The sequence below is a fragment of the Mesitornis unicolor genome, unplaced genomic scaffold (assembly GCF_000695765.1).
Source record: "Mesitornis unicolor isolate BGI_N332 unplaced genomic scaffold, ASM69576v1 scaffold8309, whole genome shotgun sequence".
NCBI lineage: Eukaryota > Metazoa > Chordata > Aves > Mesitornithiformes > Mesitornithidae > Mesitornis > Mesitornis unicolor.
This window is the reverse complement of record NW_010206484.1, coordinates 883-16,188: the sequence shown is the minus strand read 5'-3', so window position 1 is coordinate 16,188 and position 15,306 is coordinate 883. Positions and strand designations below refer to the sequence as shown.

The following is a 15,306-nucleotide window of genomic DNA, read 5'->3' as shown; positions in this document are numbered from 1 at the left end:
TGGTTATTTGAATTCGTAGCACAGTTGAAGCTATTTTTTGTATCTCCAAATTCTGACTTCCTCTTTGTTTGCTGGGAGTTTTTTAATTAGACTGTGTAAGGTTGCTATGTAATATTTCTTCCTAATGAAAGAGATAAGCAACATCCAGGTTGTTATTCTGCATATGTATAAGCTTTTAATAAAGAATATTATTTCTTAATGTCGGCAGTGTCTGAAGGCATTAACAGTTGGGTTTTTTTTGAAGCAGGGTGTTGCTGGTGTCTGGGAAATCCTTCTTTATTGCTGTATGCATGTGGTCTTGAGTGTGTGCAGTGATCTTTTGAACTGTTTATGTATTTCCACTTGAACGGTACATAGCCGGCCAGACACAGATCAGTGCGTGATACCTGATAACTCCTAACTGTTGTCTTTGTTTGCAAAGTCACTTTGGTTGGTTTTTAAAGAGCAAATATATTTGAAAAATAACTACTAGTAACCACTGCTCGGTATATTTCCCATGGGATTTTTGGTATTTGTGACGGTAATATTTCTTGTTTAGCTGTTGTCCAAGAGATTTTTCTCTTCTTAACTATAAGAGGAGCTCTGAGCTTAATATACAGAAAGACTTTGCCTCGAATGTCCTCAGTAATTCTCAGGAACAATCATATGATTATGAATAAGAAACTTATGAGACAGTTTAAGCCCAGCTCAGACCTCAACTTCATGGATGAAATATTCTGCTGCTTTAGTCCTTGTCTTGTTGGTAAATTATGGTGATAATAGTACAGTATATTACCAATATGAAGCAGAACACCTGTGTGTAAGTCCATTTGTAACACTCTAGCTGCACATTCTTTTTAATAGAAGTAATAAAATAGTTGTTTGTTAATGACTTCTTTTCTCTTATAGAAGCAGCAGTCACCCAAACCTGATTTGTATTACCACAGGAGGAAGTTCCCTTATGCTTTATCATTTGGAGCTTTTCTATTTCTGTGTTCATCTTGATAGATGCATCCATTAACTGTTCACTGGATAGGTTCTTACAGAAGTACCCCTTTCATCTTCCTTTAAAAAACAAGCTTCCAGAAAAACAAACTGCCAGTTTATTTCCATCGTTCTCGTATTCCACTTGACCTATAAAATGTGTCATTTTAATACCTATATATTTTAACGAGCCACTTAATATAGAGTATTTATTTAATCTTAAAGTTTCTTTTCTTGAATACTTAGGTACCAGGGATTGGGTCCAACAGTGATTGTTTGTCCAGCTACTGTGATGCATCAGTGGGTAAAAGAATTCCACACTTGGTGGCCTCCATTTAGAGTTGCCATTCTCCATGAAACAGGTTCTTACACCGACAAAAAGGTAATGGTCCATACCCACTTTGTCATTCCAGAAATTTCTCTCTTTTTTTTCTTCCTTACGCTAGCCAAAAATAAAAATATATATAAAAATATCCTCTGTTCTTGAATGTCTCTGTGCAAACTCGTGCTCTTTGATTGTTTTAAAAGAAGAAAAAGTTCATTGTCTTGTATAGATTTGTTAGGAAACTGCACAAAAAGGGGATGACACGGAGTACATTTGTACTATGATATAGACTAATGTTGCCTGAACAAATTTTTTCAAGCTGTGCCTTTTCTGTCTTGACCAGTCTCTTAATATGCATGTTCTTACTCTGTTTCTGAGGTTGACAAGCCTGACTTGTCTGAGATCTCAATCCTTGGTACCTTGCGGGGACATAACAAGGAAAACTTAGATTTTTGTTTTCTCTTGACCTCATATCTCAGATGCTTAAATGGATTTTCAGACTTCAGCAAAGCATTTTTAAACTTACCTTTAAATATTTATTGAATTTCTTGTAATAACATTAAAATGATATGGTGCTTAATTGCATTTGATTAAATGTATTCTGAGGTAATTGATGCAGTTGCAGTACATGGCAAAAAAAGGAGTAGCGTGCTCTAATGTGCTAATAGCTTCCTGTTATTCAATTAACTTGGTATGTTTTCAAGCCTTAAAAGTCTGTTGACCTCAATAACATGCTCACATGTCTTCCTAAATTAAATTGTGTGTACTTATTTTGGGGTATTTGTTAATTAATGTAATTGACAGACTGGCTCAGATTTTTCCATCTGCAGGAATAGTCAGGTTCTCAGGACTTCGGCTTCCCGTTGCCCTCCCACAGATGCCTACTCAATAACTTAAAATTAAGGAATTTGGATACCATATGACCACTTGAGATAGGTTCAGTTCTCTAACTCTGCCCTAATACCTCATCTTCTGAGACTTGCAACGGTATGCTTTAAACAAGTGAAGAGTTTTGTGCTGGACAGCTAACTTGCCAGGAGAAGAGATTAGGGAACTGAACGTTGTTACCTGCTTTGGGGTGAGAAAGGTCACTTCATTCAGGTTAGAATGACCTAGACTGGTGGAAGAACATAATTGTCCCCCACATTATCTGGGCATCAGACGGTAAAGTTCTTAAAGGATTTGGGGAAATGCATTATCCCGTAGTAGTTGGCCAGTAAGTTGTTTATGATAAAACACGTATTGCAGCTTGTTCTGTACAGGCCTGTGAAAGAGGGACAAATGATTTCCAAGGAACAGAGAAAGATTAATCTTAAAACGAATGAAAGAGAATTTTGGAGGAACAGAGATAAGCAATGGCAGGTGTCCCGTAAGGCAAGACAGTATTTCCTAGCAGAAAGAGACAGCAGCTGTACCATAACATTGTCAGGAATCCTCAAATACTAGCAAATAATAAATCTTTCAGCACTAGTGAAATTATGTGCTTTTATAAATAGGTATTTTCTGTTTTACCTTCTAAGGAACCCAAGCATCAATACAAGATCCTGTCTTCCACTTCTTTAGACTTGCCCACAGGGATATTTGACAGTGAAAAGTGGGGAAAACATCAGTTCCAGTTATTTTATCATACATTTATACTAGGCAATACCTTGCACATCTTTTCCATTACTGATGTTCCTTTAGTGTTACAAAAGGACTTCTGAGCAGTGTGGTAAGCGAGAGGCAGCCGATCATTACCTTGGCAAAACCTCTCTTCCCAGTCCATTTTGGTTTTCTTTGCAAGCAACTTTTGGGTTTTTCACAATAACAGTATGAAATAACAGCCTGAATTTTGAGCACCGGATTAGCTCCACAGTCAGCCTGCCTGTTTCAGATGAGTCATTGAGACATCCTGCTTAGATCTCTCTGCTGCTGTAGTATTTATGTAGGTTTTTAGCATATGTGATGCTTTGAAAGAGAGACTGCTTCATTCCTTTGCTAAAATCACAATGGGAGACAATTTTGGCAATAAGGGAGAGAAGTGTAAAGTTCCAGTTCCATCCTGTGAAATACAACCAATGGTTTAAAGGCCTTCAGCCATCCACAAGGGAAGGCAGGCTGGTGTTTTAGATGATGGAAGGAAGACACAATAGCAAGTTGGATAGGTTTCCAAGATTTTAGAGCTAGTTTAAGGCGTTTGGATTAAATGTAAACTTGCCTTTTTTAATTATTCTTTGTGATCACAGATGATCTTCAATGATGATAGATGTGCTTAAATGGGCAGCAGTAGGAAGAGGCAGATTTAAGTAGTAGTCTTCCTCCGTGAAGTCAGCTTTCAGTCTGAACCAGGTACAGCATTTGTGGCTAACTACGTCCTGTGGTGCTGTCTTATGCTATTAACCTCCTGCTGTGGTTTACACTCAAATCTGATGTAGCTTAAAGTGACTTGTAAATATCAAAAGCTCTGAGACCTCTAAGGATGAGAGAAAATAAATAAGTAAATCTAATGCAGTGCATCCTAAATACTGTTTTATTTATGGTATAGAACAGAAGATAAGGGGAAGAAAGCTCTGTAAGTGTAGGGGGAAAAAAGCCTTCTGTACAAAGAGCTTCTCCTGTTTCAGAACTTCTGATGGCACATGAGCATTTGTAAATTCACAGAAGGTAACAGGCAAAATGAACTTTGGTTATCTTGGTTTAATATATCACATATGGAAGGAGGCTGCATTTTTTAAGATCAAGGCTGAACTTTTAATGCCTTGATCTTTAGAACAGGTATCACTGGGCCTAACAATTTTTTCTGGTGGTAATCACATACCACGTGTAAAACTGTAACTTTGCATGCCCTTACGCTGGTCAAATGCTGGACACGTAATGAATGCAGCCCTCAAAAGCAATTATCAGTTCATGATGCTTGCACCTCTGGAACCGTCTACTTGAAGCTGACTTTGCACACTGAAGAGTTTAGACCTTCTACCCTCACATTAGAGTACACAGTCCACATGTAAAGAAAATAAGTTCCAGAGGTTGCAGTTACTGGCTTGACTGCATGTGGAACCTCTGTTTTAGCCAAAGGCTCTATTTCAGAGTTAAGGACCAAACTCAGATAAACTTAGCATCGTGCCACGAGAAGTAGCGTTCTTGTTAAATATGTAGTAAGTGCTTTAGATCTTTTTATTGCGACTTTTACATTATTAAACATTGCAATGTGTTCTTTTGAAGCCTTTTCATGGTGCCATTTAGATTGTTTTGTTGGGGGCTGGGAAATAATAAAGAGGTTTTATAGGTTGAATTTATGGATCTCTGGGCTTAATGGTTGGTTATGAGATAGTGATAAGCATGCTGAAGAATGCATTTTTGATTTACAGGTGATAAATGGTTGTGTAAGTGACTAGATGTTGTCTCTGTAAGTTCACACTTGCCTTAAAGGTATCTGAATGTTCAAGGAATTTTGCAGTTAACAGTAGTGTAGTTCTCCAAGTTCAGTCTTAACAAACACATTCCTGTTTGACTGCCATTTTTAATACATAAAGAATTATAGACGAGTTCAGCTCTTCTTAAATATTTTTTTAAAGACTACCCTAAAAAAGACAAACCTCATTCCTTTAAGCCTCAGTCAAAAAAATTGTTCTCTTCTTGTAGCTTCAGAAACAAATTTCATAGCTACAGTGAGGTACCAACAGGAAAAACATTTGCTTGGAGATGGGTCCTTAGAATAAATCATCAGTGTTTTCAGCCTTAAGAAATTATGGTTGCCAAAAATCTTTCAGTCTTTGTAGATTGCATGTGTCTCAGTGAAGACAAGGCAGCGCAATCACCTTACCACCCTAAGTGAGGAGAAGACACTGTCCTTGAACTGCAAAGGCCTGAAATACTGCGCTGAACAGAACTACGAGATCAGAATTACTCAGTCTGCTCGTGTTTTCCTCTATTCATTAGCATCTTAAAAAGGCCAGAGTTCAGAATTTCAAAGCTAGTTAACCGCTGTGTAATTTTTTGGCATTAGTGGGATTTGTCTCTCTCTCGAGCTGATTTTTTTTGTCTTTAGTTTAACAGCGCATGCCCTGAAATCTTTCATTGATGTGTGTTTCCTGAGGGGAGGAAAAGAGTAAACATGCCTGAATGTAACCAAACAGGAATTTTGAATTAAAATTAAAAAGCAGCATAAATTCTGAAATGCCACAGCCTCAAAACAGTGTATGTCCAACATTAAAACTGTTACCATCTTTTAACCTGTTTAAAATTATTCCGAGAGCTGCAACTGAAACGGAGGCAACCTCTGAGAAAGTAGCCAATGCAGTAAAATGAGAGTTAATAAGTGGTGTAGTGTGAGTTGATAAAATTGTGTTGTATTTCTCCATTGTCAGCACAAATCCTTGTTTATTAAAAATTTAGCTTGAAGGAAACTTTAATTAATTACAGGCTCGGTAAATCCTGACTAGGATTCTGCTGCGGTGTGTTTACAGTGAATGGCCTTCATGTGCCTGCATTTCACTTCTGTTCTCTCTGCTACCTGACAACGTGATTTATGGCTGTTGTTTTCTACTAGTCCACTGTTTGCCCTCTAGGAGGGATTGGTCTCTTGAGCCTCCATAATAACAGCAGCACTTTCACAAAACATCTTTTAATGACAACAGTGCAGCATTCTGTAAGTCAGGCTAATTGCAGACGTACCCTATTAATTGCAAAAACTAGGAGAGGTTACATATTTTACAAGCTTTTAATTTGAAATCGCCCGAGATGATTTGTCTGAAGTGTTTGGGTAGAGACGTCTACAATATTCTATGGTAGGCCATTGCTGAGACTCTAGGACGTGGTTGCAGACTACGTACCAGGTAAAATTAAGCTTCAGATGGCCACACCTGCCTAAAAATCCTACTCTGTCTGGAATACAAAAGGTTTTAAAGATTGCATATTCTCTTGAGAATCACAGTGTCAACATTAAGTGATGTGTTTTGGTTTTATCAGGAGATGATAATCAGGAAGTAGAAATTCTTAAACAGTTAACTGCAGAATCTTGGGATATGTCTGATCCAGGAATTTTACAATAAGAGGTCGTAGACTTTTAACACCATCTGAGTTTTCGAGATAGATTTTTTTTTTTTCCCTTTTGTTTTTGTTGGTTTTGTTTTGTTTTTCTTAAAGGTGTTTCTAGTAATGAGGGGTTTGTATTTCCTTTAGCAAATCCTGCAATGGTTCTACTTTTATTTCCTTTTACACTGGATGTGTTTGTTTCATCCAGAATCGCCTCCCAGCCCATGATTTTCTGCTTAAGTCTTCTAGTCTTATCTGGAGGATAAATGCAAGAAAGATGAGTCTTAAATACCATGAATGCTTTTACAGATGAGCAGGTCTCATCAGTAGGTCTGAGTTTTCTGTCTCGCTGACAACATGCTCCTGTTGCTTTTAGGTGAGACTGATTCGTGAAATTGCTTCATGCCATGGAATTTTAATTACATCTTATTCCTACATTCGACTGATGCAGGATAACATCCACAGCTATGACTGGCATTATGTGATTCTGGATGAGGGTCACAAAATCCGAAATCCAAATGCTGCAGTCACACTTGCATGCAAGCAGGTACTGTATCAAAAACAGACGAGAGATTTTAAGTGCTGTGGTGGGAGGTTCCAAAATCTAATAGCCTATAGTACTTTATTATTAAAATACACATTTCACATCAATAAAGAATAAAATTAAGTCACAGTGGTCTATATTGGACTGTTTAACTTAATGTTTTTAGTGAGTTTACATCAGTAAATGTACAAAAGTGTGGTAAAGGAAAAAAGCCAGAAATGTTAAATTGTGTAGTAATTCACCATTGGGGATAAATGTCAGATTGCTGCTGTTCATTTTCTGCTAGCAGTTTATGGACATTATTTGCAGAACACTGTTTATTTCAGGAATATGAGGACGCATGTTTTAAAATGAGAATTCATTGATGGTGAAATTTAATGTCCTCTGAGTCCAGAGGCAGGTTACATCATGAACCATGAGCATAACTTTCTTTTGGTTTTATGTTTCTTATTGATAGTTCCGCACACCTCATCGAATCATCTTGTCTGGCTCCCCTATGCAAAACAACCTAAAGGAGCTCTGGTCCCTCTTTGACTTTGTGTTCCCAGGGAAATTAGGAACCCTACCTGTGTTCATGGAGCAATTTTCTGTTCCTATTACCATGGGAGGATATTCCAATGCCTCTCCTGTGCAGGTAAATGCATCAAAAATACCACTTTGCTTGAAGGAAACTTATGTCAAAACTGACTTTTAAACGTACCTCGTGCTGTGTGTTACAGACATTAACCCAAAAGAGAGTTGCGTGTGTGTTTTACTGCTGCGTGTGTGAAAAGAACTGTTCAACTAAATAAGACTGCTTCATCTTTACGTGCCATCTTTTATCTAATACACGAGTTTTTCTTGTGAAAAGCCCTAAAGTTGAAATCATTAGAAGCATTCTTTAACATAAAGTGAAAATAAGCAAGTTGGAGTGGGAGGTGACTGATCTCATATTTTGATGTATTTAAATAGAACTTTCCTGTTTGATCTCAAGCTTTGGCGAGTTACGCAACAGAGGAATCCTCAAATCCAAACTGAAAACTATTTCTGTTTATAAAAAGCTAAACTAGATATTGGAAGTCTGAAAGGAGATAAGTGCTTAATTTTTAAAGCAAAACTAATTTGGACTTTTATTTTAAATGTCTATTAATATTGGTAGTTGTGTTTCTCAGTATGACTCCTTCCATTTTTCCAATGAGCTGATAAATTCTGTGTAATAATGTGCAGATAGGTTCATATAAATGCTAAGAAACTTGTTTCCTTTTCAGTATTGTTTGTAATGTTTTGCACACATACGTTTCTGAAGTTTTATTTTCTCTGTGAGTTTGTGCTTCCCTCGTTGAGCAATATATGAAATTGAACAGCAAATTGGTTTTTTACATATCAATAATTTATTATATTCTTTGTTTTGCTTTAAGAGAAATCGAGGTATTTTTAGCCATTAGGTGGAGTTAATACCCATGGCACATCCATTACCCATTAGAGAACCATATGCTCCATTTAAGGCCAGAGTGACCTTTACTTTCTGTGATCATGGGGATTTTCTTGGACCGATTTTTTGTTTGGTTTTTTTTTTAATAGTCTCAAGCGGACACTAATCTTCACTTATTGTCTAGTAACCATCCTTGCTGCAAGCTCCTTTTTTAATCTTCAGTATGTGTATTAGCAGTTTTTGTGAGGATTTTGGTTCTGCGCAGTAAGGTTATAGTCGCTACGTAGATTATTTTCTAATAGAAGTCTTTAATTTCTATTCTCTCTTAAATTCCCCTAAATTAGGGAAGATAAGTTCATGGTATTTGAGAAGACTTATTTATTCAGTGTTACTGTTCCTAACATGAATTTTATCGCAATTTATGTTGTGTTGAATAAGTAACTGTAGTTGCACATAAATCACAAACCATCCAATCTTACAATGACTTTCCTATTACTAATCAGAGAAATGTGCTTGTTGCTAAAATTAATACCAAGAACCAAAATAGAACATTTGCTTTTGCTTCCTTCTGCAGGTGAAAACTGCATACAAATGTGCCTGTGTGTTACGGGACACCATAAACCCCTACTTGCTGCGAAGAATGAAAGCTGATGTAAAAATGAGCCTTTCACTTCCAGATAAAAATGAACAGGTTTGCTTATCTTCACTATTTGATCTGAACTCACTTCCTCCCCAAAAATCCAGTCTTTCATGGACATTTGGAAATAATTTCTGCTAATAGCAGGTGAAATGCTGTTTTAACTAAAGATAAGATACAGAGCTTTCAAGTTGCTCATTCTTCTCGCCTGTCTTCTGAGTATTAAATGGTTGTAGTCTTGCAGGGTCTGTACAGGTACATTCTCATCTGGAAAACAAAGGCTGTGTGAAGTGCAGTCAGGTCTGTCTAATACTGTCCTCAGAGGTCACAGGTGCATACAAATGAGTAGTCTGTGGAGTGTTTCCTAAGGTGCATCTCTTAGACACTTCAGCACTGTTTCCTGCTGTGGGAGAAAAAAAAAGGTCCATTTGGGCAACAAATAGTAGAGAAATAGCTGATGGCAGTTGTTCCTACTGCAAGCTAGCTGGGCCAGCGCATTCTAATACATTTCCAAAATACTAGCCTTTTGATCTAACACTTGTTTGCTCTACAAAGAGGTGGGGTATTTTAAAGGAAACATTTGGATTCAATGTAGAGGAGGTCGAAAGGATTATTTGAAAAGAATTTCTACAAATGCTCATAGTAATTATTAGATTCTTCTGCCACTCACGTTTCAGTGCTGCAGGCTTTCTTCTCTCTTCACTGTTTTCCATCCCGTCTTCTCCCTCCAAAAGGGAAGTAGACATGCTAGTCTTTGTAAGACAGGGCTGAAAGGTACACAGTAAAAGAGTAGGCCATGCTTAATTTCTCCTGTGCAGTCTAATGATGTTTTTTTAATCAAATTTTGAATTTCTGTATACTTTAAAGACTCTGGGCTATTGACTTTAAAGAGTGCAATCCTAAACAAACTTGATTTTTTGTTCTTATCAGTCACAGGCACTACATAAGTTTGACTTAAGGCCTAATGTCGGGTCCGTTGCAGGATGCAAGGAGGTGATTTTGTTCCATTTTAGTCCATCAGACCATCTGAAAAATCATTATATGTTCACACTCAGAGGCTAATGGCAGAACAGATTACGTGTGCTAACCTGGTTTTCCCATAAGGTACTAAGAATTTGCAGGTTGTAAGGGACATAACAGATACACCATGGAAAGCATTTGCTATGAACATAGCTTTGAGAGAATGCAAACGTTGCACAGTTACCTCCTTAAAACTGGAAAATAGCAGCACTTTGAAAACTAAACTTGATGGGAAAAAATAACAACTAGGAAAGGGCACAGAAAAAACTCACAAAACCAATCTTCATGCTTATATTTTCTAAAAATTCTAAGGTTTTTATTTCTGATAATTTCTATTCAGTAGCTTTTAACTTAGTGCTTCAGTATGTCAGACATCTGTGAAGCTTCATTGTAGCACATCGTAAACCTTTTAAGATTTACTGTATTTGGAGTGTAAAGGTTGGGCTTGAGCAGTTGGTTGCTTTGTTTTTGTAGGTCCTCTTTTGCCGTTTGACAGATGAGCAGCGTCAAGTCTATCAAAATTTCATCAACTCGAAAGAAGTTTACCAGATTCTCAATGGAGACATGCAGGTTGGCATTAATTAAGGTTAATGGCCAGTAGAGTTTGATGGATAGTCATCGACTTGCCTTTGTATTCTTCTACCTGGATTCTGAGCAGAAAGGGGAGCCAACGCACTGATCCGAGCTCTGCTTTTCTGGATATCTGTTTGGTTTGGTTTTGGTTTTTTCTCAGAACTGTTCCATGGAATATGTAAGTTACTGATCCCTATGTAGGCGCATGATCAGATAAAAGTAGGAATGGCACAGCCTTTGCAATGTGTTTGTGGTCCTGGGAGCAAGTTACGGCTTTTTGGATGATCTGCTGTAGGAAACTGTGTGCATGCTTTTAACCAGTCGCAAAAGCGGAGCAAAGGAAGAGTCATTTGTCTTCAGAGTACAGTTCAGGTATGATCACTTTGTGATGCAGCAGTTTCTTTCAGAGTCTTAACATGCAGCAGAGCAAAAAGCAGGCGTCCTTGTTATTGTCTTACTAGTCACTTCAACATCGTTTGCCTCCATCCTCACAACACAAGTGTTGGGATTGCTATGGCTAGAATAACAGCAGTAATTGAAATACAGTTTCAAATGCATGCTGTTGCCTGTGTAAAAAGCCTGCTATTCCTTGTGACACATTCCACTGCACGCATCTGGTCCATTTGATTTTCTTCATGCAGTGGACATTTTTCACCACCATTCTAGCTGCAGAACACAGATCTCTTGTTTGTAAGAGGAGAAGTCGTATTTCTTGGTTATAATGTGTAATGTACCTTACATTTTCTTTTCTTGTGAACTGTGAAATCCCTTCTCCCCTTACCCCTCATGTTTCCAGGTAGTTGCCTGGTCAGTACAGCCATGTATATTGCAGTGCCATACAAAGCAGATGTTGGCCTTAAGGAGCTTGAGCTTCAAGAGATGGCTTGCACAATGCTATCTGCAGAAATTTCTCTAAAATCACAGAATCACAGAACGTTAGGGATTGGAAAGGACCTCAAAAGATCATCCAGTCCAATCCCCCAAATGTCATGGAACGAGCTGTCATATTTGCTAGAGTTTGGTAAACTTTGAACAGTAAATGTCAATGCTTTTATTAGAAGTTTTGTGGTGACGGCAGTGAATTCCAGATGAAAAAAAAAAAGTGCAAAGAAACCATGAATTCTGAGCAGACTTTTCCAACTTGTAGTGATGGAAAACTGAGAAATTTGCTGTTTCAAACTAGTTCATTTTTATGAGAACCCATTATATCAGAAGATTAAATAATACTTGTAATATTAAACGAATAACTGAAAATAATCCTAACTTGGCATCAAAAGTGGTGATTTTCAGCTTCATCCGTTTGTTCAAATGTTTACTCATCTGTTCGTTGTTACTGTGCATTCGGGTGGGTTTACTTGCCATCTTCAAGGTCTGTCTTCAGTTACCTGCTAACATGGCAGGGGTTGGAAGGAGGGACACAATAATTTAAAGTAATGAACTTAGTGGAATTTTTGCTTTTGAGGTAGGAAGAATTGGACTGTGAGTTACAGCTAGAGACTGCTTTTGCTAATGTGGAAATTGTTGCAGAATTCTCTTAACACTCTCACTAGAATAGGCTCACAAGAACATTAAACTTCACTGACCTTCTCTTGGACTGTTTTGGACCCGAAACTTTCCATGAAACAAGTATTAGTGTCCTAAAGAGCTAACCACTATTAAAAACAAACTTCTTGATGATGACTGGGTTAATCCATCGCTGTTTATATTTCTCAGACATGACTCATATAGATACAGGTACTTGTCAAGAAAATAAAAATAGTTTTTCTCCTGTGTTCTTTAGATTTTCTCAGGACTAGTAGCTTTGAGAAAGATTTGCAACCACCCTGACCTCTTCTCCGGTGGTCCCAGCATTTTGAACAGTGTCCCAGATGCTGAAGTGGAAGAAGCAGATCAGTTTGGATATTGGAAACGTTCTGGAAAAATGATAGTGGTAGAATCCTTGCTGAAAATATGGCACAAGCAAGGTCACAGAGTGTTGTTTTTCACTCAGTCAAGGCAGGTAAGATGAGCTAATTGGTTTTAGTTTTAGTTATAACTATGACTAAAATAGTGTGTATGTGTCCCTACAAGACTTCTAATTAGAACCACCTTTAGTGGTGCCCTTCTAAGAAAATTAGCATCTTATGGAGGGGGAAACAAACCCAAACAAACAAAAAGACTAATGTCTTTGAAATAATTGGAGACCAGTTCCCAAGCTCCAGTTCACAGGTGAGGCTGTATTTATTGTCCCTACTGTTTAGTTTATGGATAGAATTGGTAGTCACTTTGGTCACGCTCTTTAGTGCATGTGCACATCTGATCTTCAGAGTTGTGTGCTTTGGGCCAGCAGCACAGTGACCTTCATTTGTTTCCTGTGTCTATGCTCAGTTTTATCTTGCTTCTGTGGATTCACTGGAATGGCGGTGCCCTGTTCACCTCATTAATTGTCTTGAGACCATGGCTCCAAACTAAACGCAAACATTCCATTCCTGCATTCAGCAGTGAAATAACTACCTTTTTTTTTTCCTCAGTTACGTACGTTAATGACTTTTCTGCTCATTTAAGATTCACAAGTTTTTGGTCATCAATCTTGTTTGTCTGACTGGCACTGCAGTTAGTACCAGCAGCTCCTATGACTTTATCAGACAGTTGCTCAGTCTTCGTGTCTGGGTTTCATTAATTCTTTTCATTGCAACAGGTGCTGCAGATTCTTGAAGTCTTTGTGAGAAACAGAAACTATTCCTACCTCAGGATGGATGGTACCACAACAATAGCTTCCAGGCAGCCCCTTATTACAAGATATAATGAGGTGAGATGTTGCATCCCACACACACTAGTGCCTGTTAGCGAGTATGCTTGAATTCCTGCATTCCTTTTTGGTCTGTTTTTAAATATACTACTTCAGGTTTGAGATGAAAAGCTGGGGGGTTCAGGCAAATGAAACCACTTTGTGGTTTCAAGAGCTTTTGAGACAGTGAAAAAGTCGTCATTTTTTTCACACTTCAGTTGGGTTTCCTGCTCAGAAAAAAAAATGGAGTTGAAAAGTGAGAAAAAAAAATAAATTATTGGACAACAGTAAATGAAATTTAGATCAGACTGCTTTTGTTTGTCAAAAGAGATGTTAAACAAACAAGGAAACTTATTCTTCCTCTTGGTTCTCTTTGCATCTTTGCAAATAATGCTGATGTCTTTTTTTTGTTATTTCTGGTTTCTTATATCATCTTGCAATTCTTGCTTCAGTAAATTCTCTTGTGTTATAGGACAAGTCTATATTTATTTTTCTTCTAACCACTCGTGTTGGTGGCATTGGAGTTAACTTGACCGGTGCTGACCGAGTTATTATTTATGATCCTGACTGGAATCCCAGTACAGACACACAGGTAAGCTTAATTCACTACATTCCATTTACCAGCTAAGTTTAAGTGGTTTCCACCACATCCCCTTTATGCTGTTATATGTTACCACTCTTCAATATTGTCAATTCATATAATTTGTTTAGAGTGTAGCCAGACAAACAGTTGAAATAGCCTGGGGCTTCAAGTAAACAGACTGGATGATTCTGCAAGCTGCTAAATGGGCATGACTGTTGATGGTGGCAGTGCAGGGTAAGAAAAGGAGAACAAGTGGTGCTTTAATTGGTTTTGCTAATAAATGTTATATAGCTATGCCCTTATCAGAAGCTGCTGTTAGGCAGCTGAAAGAAATTCTTCTTTACCTGATGGTGTGATGAGACTCTGGGTTATCAGATCCCTTAGCAGTATATGGTGCTTACATGTTTGAGAGGAAAAAGTATTTCTGATGGAAGTCCTACGTAACCGATTTCTGCAAGACTTTAGTCTGAACTGGAGTGATCTGTTTTAGGGGTTGGTTCAAGGTGTTTGCAGGAAAGCTTTCAGTTAAGAAAAAGACATGTTCAAAGGACATGTGTACGTTAAAGGTAGATTCTGAAACAGATCTCTTCTGGTTGTTCCAATCTTCTATATAAAGTCTATAAACAAGTCTATCTAAAGTACATATCCTAGGTGTGAGCTCTAATTTTAACATGCCAATTTATTCTGAGATTTTTCATGGATTTCTGGGTACAATTTGAGTCTTATCTTTTTGACATATGTAAACTTTCTAAATTGTTTTCTTGTATTTCTGAGTTAGTTCTTCTAATGCTTTAGAAACACCACAGCTGTGTAGCTTCTTGAACTATTTGTTATATGTCCAAACTAGGTTTGAAACGTGGTCTTGATAGCTCCCTGTCAAACACGTGTTTAAGAGGCTAATGTCTGGTAACCAAACCTTTTGTGTTCCAGGCTCGTGAGCGTGCTTGGAGAATAGGCCAAAAGAAACAGGTGACTGTGTACAGGCTTCTCACTGCAGGTACAATCGAAGAGAAGATATACCACAGGTCAGTCAGAACGAATCCTCGGATACAGCTGTGTGCAAGAAAATGCTTGCAGTGAGTCTGAGGTGGTGTAACAGTGACATACCCGTACCTGTGAATATGTAGCTTGTAACCCCTAACCTTGGTCACAACGGGCACGTCAAGGAAAACTTGTAAAAATGTCTGCTGAGAAATGGACGGCCTTCTAATATTGGACTCCCAGCTGCAGGGCTGTGCTGCTGCCTCTCTAGCTCCAAGACCCATGTGCTAAGTATACCTCACCAATCTGTTCAGCAGCTGTGTTCAACACATACAAAACTCACTGTAAAAAAATGAAGCCCCTTAGATCATGAGAGTCAACAAGTCTTAAATGCAAATTGAAACAAAGAATTATTTAGAAACTAAGAATTCTTTCTATTGTCCTTAGGATATATAAAGATGTACATGGTGCATACATCCATTTACTGCT

The 15,306-nt window shown here is 37.9% G+C and overlaps 1 protein-coding gene across 1 annotated transcript in view; it reads left to right on the top strand.

Moving 5' to 3' along the window:
- Window positions 1–14,861, top strand: part of LOC104533411 (DNA excision repair protein ERCC-6-like) — a gene marked incomplete at both ends in the record, with an annotated part of 34,958 nt that extends 20,097 nt beyond the window's left edge. Inside the window, 9 exons of the mRNA XM_010191762.1 lie at window positions 1,210–1,345; window positions 6,678–6,848; window positions 7,303–7,479; window positions 8,831–8,947; window positions 10,388–10,483; window positions 12,267–12,485; window positions 13,164–13,274; window positions 13,726–13,845; window positions 14,767–14,861. Coding sequence (XP_010190064.1) covers window positions 1,210–1,345; window positions 6,678–6,848; window positions 7,303–7,479; window positions 8,831–8,947; window positions 10,388–10,483; window positions 12,267–12,485; window positions 13,164–13,274; window positions 13,726–13,845; window positions 14,767–14,861 — 1,242 coding nt within the window. The remainder of the gene's footprint in view (window positions 1–1,209; window positions 1,346–6,677; window positions 6,849–7,302; window positions 7,480–8,830; window positions 8,948–10,387; window positions 10,484–12,266; window positions 12,486–13,163; window positions 13,275–13,725; window positions 13,846–14,766) is intronic.
- Between the last annotated feature and the right edge of the window lie 445 nt (window positions 14,862–15,306).